The 4,992-nt window shown below is 33.5% G+C and overlaps 1 protein-coding gene across 1 annotated transcript; it reads right to left on the reverse strand.

Moving 5' to 3' along the window:
* Nucleotides 1-233: 233 nt before the first annotated feature.
* Nucleotides 234-3,465, reverse strand: LOC114417340 (protein STRICTOSIDINE SYNTHASE-LIKE 3-like). The gene is made up of 4 exons (XM_028382503.1): nucleotides 2,939-3,465; nucleotides 1,818-2,099; nucleotides 1,481-1,648; nucleotides 234-930 (listed from the first exon to the last, which is right to left on the reverse strand). The coding sequence occupies exons 1-4, from the start codon at nucleotides 3,409-3,411 to the stop codon at nucleotides 528-530; spliced, it is 1,326 nt and encodes a 441-aa protein (XP_028238304.1). The 5' UTR covers nucleotides 3,412-3,465; the 3' UTR covers nucleotides 234-527.
* Nucleotides 3,466-4,992: the final 1,527 nt, after the last annotated feature.

Here is a 4,992-nt window from a genome sequence, read left to right on the forward strand (position 1 = left end):
TATATTTAAATAGTTGTGTCGGATCAGTTTTTGGTCACTACATATAATATTAATTTTCAATTTCATCCCTAACAAAACAAATAAATCAAATCAACCCCTAATCACTCTCACAATACCAAATAAAATGGATTAATTTCGGTTATCTTATTCCTTAGCAGTTCTTCTATTTTATAGTACTTTCAAGTTTCTAACAAGTTCACTCTTTTTGAAGACCAACATGTATAAACAAACACTTTCGAAGATCAAACCAAGCCAAAGTAATAGTATTCTTTCATGTAACATATTGCATATTTACTCTTCATTTGTTTAATTTCAACCAGAAACAAAAAATGCTGATCTATGATGAAGAATTTAGTAACCACTAATGGCAATGTGGAAGCGAAAACCCATCTCAGGATTTTCAACCAGGAAGTTAAGGTCCATTATTGATAATGTTGAATCAAAATTCAACTTCTTCAACTGGCCAATTCAAGATAGAAAAGAAAAAAATAGATCCTTGGTGGGGGAGAATCATCTAATCATCGGCATCATTTCAAGTTGTATACTGCAACAAAAGGCATGAGAACACTTCCCATCCAAAGTTTACCATCCTTCTCCTCCACTTCACTCACTGCTTTAACAACTTTCCCCTCACTGTCCTCCAAAATCTGCAAAAGTTTACCTTCAGGGCTATACCTGATAACCGCTGCGTGTTGGCGACCCCCGATTTGAAGCAGGTAATGAATCTTTATTGGTATAGGAAGCTTGAGTATTATTTTCCTCATCTTTGGGTAGATACCATTGTAGTATGCATACATATACCTTCTAGAATGAAGAGCTACCCAAAAATCACCATCTTCATTGACTCTCACATTGTCAGGATATCCAGGTAGGATGGCTAAAATCTCTGAAGTTCCAGCTTTTTCTCCTTTCAGCCAGTATTTACGTAACCTACATAATAATAAATGATATGAGAAAGTGACTCTTGCATTAACTTGAATTTGCATCATTTGCAAAAACCTAGAAAGATCTTTTAGTATCAGTCTTAGTAAATAAGAACTGGGGACATGGTAAGTTTATGCAGAATTAAGCATAGAGCATGCACATATAAAGGTAAATAGAGACGACGGGGAGAAACTCTAAGGTTCCCCTAAGAAAGAGAAGTCTTTTGCAATGTATCATTAAATGTGTAGCATGTGAATTTTGCATTAAGCTATAGTAAAGTGGGAAACACATTCAGTAGTACAACAACAACAACAACAAAAGCCAATATCCCACTATATGAGGTTAGCTACATGGATCTCATGAGTCATGATATCATTTGCTTCATTTTAAAGACCATATCTTCAAATATGCTATTTACTATGAAATCCCTCTTATGTGAAGCAAAAAAAAAAGACGAGAAGAAATTTTTCTTACTCTAAAGAGAACCTAAGAATTTCTCCATGAAAGGTTAGCATATAGAAAACGCTGAAAGCTGTTATGTGATTATTAGATTCACCTGCCAACAACCCCTTCACAAAAGACAAAGAAGGAACCATCCTTGCTCAAGGAAATGCCATTTGGGAATTGAATGTTCCTCACAAGAACAGTGGTTTCCTTAGTGGCAAGGTTGTATTTCAAAACCCTGCCACTATCATCCCCAGAAAATACCAGCTGAAGGAAATTCCTGTACAAAAATTATGTCAGAATCAACAGAACAAAACAGATGAAACAATACAATATCGGCATTTTAGAATTTAAGCTTCGAATCGTCAAGGCAATGACTTTTCATAAATTTAACAGCTGAGTATCTCTACATCACATTGGGATGCTCAAAACTCAAAACAATATCCTACCTCCTTGGATAAAGAGCACTGCTTTCCGTAAAATAAACATTCCCTTCCGTATCAACATCAACATCATTCGTAAATCTCAATGGAATCCCTTCAGCCTCAGTTACAAGAGATGTTGCTAAACCACCCTCGGGTCCTACCTTCAGGAGCCCAAAATATGCATCTGCAATATACAAATCACCTGTTTTCTTGTCAAATCTGAGTCCCAAAGGCCTTCCACAGATATGCTCATTCTTCACATAACTAAATGGTGTTGCAGATGCAATAGGATTACATATCTCTGATCTGTGTTTAAAATGGAGATATAAAAGATAAAAAAAAAAATAAAAAATCATTACCATTTAGTCATACTATATTGTAAACATAAATAGCCATAATATAGATGAGGGGAACAGTTACCATTTTGTCATCAGTCCAATGATCTAAAAAAATAAATTCAGTACCCACTTGTCTTCAAAGATTTGTGCTTAAACTTTAAAAAAAAAAATGAGACTATGACTTGTAAGATTCATCGATTATGTCACAAGCAGGTAGCATCTCCCAACAGTATGATGGAATATGAAATTTGGGGAGGAAAATGAAGCAAGGAAAAAGAAAGGCTTGAAGAATATTGTTGGTATACATTGGTCTGTTAGCATCTTCAAGTAAAGAACGCACACATAGGCATTACATACACTAATCTATTAATTTAGCTATGATGGATTTGAAATAGGCTGTTTAATTATGTACTTTTCATCCTTAATAATCTGATTTTCCAAGTAGCTCTACAGGTGCCGTGGTCACCCTGAAATATTCTAACCCTTTTAATTTACTATATAAAAAAAATTGTGGCACCCCATATTACTAGCTGAGTAGCTTCTCATTAAATTTATAAATTTACTATTAGTAATTTCATTCAGATAACTAGCTCAGAAGAGACAAAATTATTTATGAACCATAATTTTATAGCGTTATTAAATTTATATATTAAGAACTTTAATTATAATACAATTTATATATTTGATTATAAAATTTAATGATATAAAGACAAGCCTTTATACTATAAAACATTGGTAGTACATACTACACAGTACTCAGTATCCTAAAAGCACAAAAAAATTGAGAGAAAGAGAGAAATGAAGTACCTGTTGGGGGAGGTATAAGCGAAGTGAAGCCAGGAGTGACCATTCCAGAAGACGATTGTTCCATCGGCGAGACCAGTATAAGGGCCACGACCAAGAGGGTCGAAGGCAATGCTTTCTGGTCCCTGCACCTGATTCGCGAACTTAATCTCTGACTTCTGCAACAAATTGTGCTTGTCTTGGTCGGTGGGAACCTCGGACCATGCGGGCATGTCGACCCTCTTGACCTCGAAGTCCGGGAAGTGGGCTATTGGGCTGTGCTGGAACGGGTCCAGCCCACAGTACACGGCCAACAACACCAGCACAACACCCAGCCCTCGCCCCATAGCAGCACACAACAACACAGGAAAGAGGAAGGAGGAAGGTTGTTGTGTTCTGTGACTAGAAAATAGAAAATGGTTGTCGTTGAAATTAACGATTATATTAATAATAATGAAGAAGGTGGGGTAGCTGTTTGGTTTGGTTTGGTTAAACATAAAAATGGAGAAGGGTGGGTAGGTGACGACGCATTTGCCTCGTGACGGGTATGGATGGATACCACCTAAAGTCTTCACAGTCTTTCCATCTATGTTACATTTCTTTTTCTTTTTTAGGTCAATTAAGGCATGAGTGAACTCTAGATTACTTACTTAATTAAGAGATACATAATATAAAATTATTTTAAACTATAAATGTATAATTATTAATTTGAAAAGCATTATACTTACACCTCTTATGTATTACACCAATTCTTAATTATTGAAAAAATATTACACAGAATTTCTCTTCCATGAGAGGTTGTTGAAAATGTTAAACAAAATGTTTAATTTCACAAAACCTTCAAAATAATTAGTGTAATTTACCCTTTGATTATCTTTGATGGACCTTGTACTATTGAATTATTATTAGGATAGGACTCTTGTATAAAGTGATTAGGAAAATATTAATATTTTAATATATGTATAATTTATTGTACATATATAATGTTCATTGTTTATTTTTAATAAAATAATTAATCTTATTTATTTTATTTTTTTAAAGTGAATTATTTAATTCAAAGAAACTTTGTCACAAGAACACATATTTTGACTAAGGGGGATTTGGGTTTGTAGCACATGACTTGTATAGTGTTGACTGACTGTCAACTAACTGACTAAGAATAGAGGGTCAATAAGATTGTATCTATTGGGCCAACAATCTGAGGTGGATTGGGCGATCGATAGAATTAGAGCAACTAAAAAGGAAATTGCTACTTCCACCCCTTTTATTATAATGCATTACCCTTTCTCACTTTTTATCCCCAATCTACCCCGCACTAAGCACACTCCCCTCCTCTCTCTCTCTCCTATTGTAATTTTCTTCCGGAAAAGGTAAGAAAAGCACCCCAATCCGTTGATGCCGTTTATTTATTTTAAAGAATTCAATTTTGGGCGGTGATTATTATTTGGGTAACCTAATTTGAAAGAGATGTTATTTAGTTCAATCTGATTTTAGAGTTTGAATTTTATTTCACCAAAAAGAAAAGAGTTTGAATTTTATCACAAGTACAAGAGTTAGAATGGAGTGTTTAGAAAAACATCTCAAATGATGGAAAATGTGTTTTTTTTTTAAAAGAGTTATGTGGGAGGTGGAGGGTTTTTTTCCCCAGAAAAGTAGTTAAATAGGGGGACAAAGAGACGACAAAGAAAAGTGTGTTTTGCAGGATAATTTAGGTAAAAAAGATAAAAGAGAAGTGTATTAGTATAAAGAAAGAGTGTATATAACAACTCCCACTAAAAATATATACATTAGTAAAAGGAAAAAAGAAGAGGGAAAAAAAAACTTAATTTCATTTGACTATATTCGACTTAGCTGCCTCTAATAGTAGGTAAGTCCTAAAAGTGAGATTATCACGACGATTGCTATAACTACAGTTTCTTTCAATTTATTTAAAATAAATATTTATCTAATTAAAAAAACTAATATTTTAACTTGTGCAGTTAAATATTCTGATAAAATATGAAATAAAATGTTTATTTTCATATAATTAAAATTCAGAATAAATAAAAAATATTTTAATATTTAAATTATATTATATT

This window comes from Glycine soja, chromosome 6 (genome assembly GCF_004193775.1).
Source record: "Glycine soja cultivar W05 chromosome 6, ASM419377v2, whole genome shotgun sequence".
Lineage (NCBI taxonomy): Eukaryota > Viridiplantae > Streptophyta > Magnoliopsida > Fabales > Fabaceae > Glycine > Glycine soja.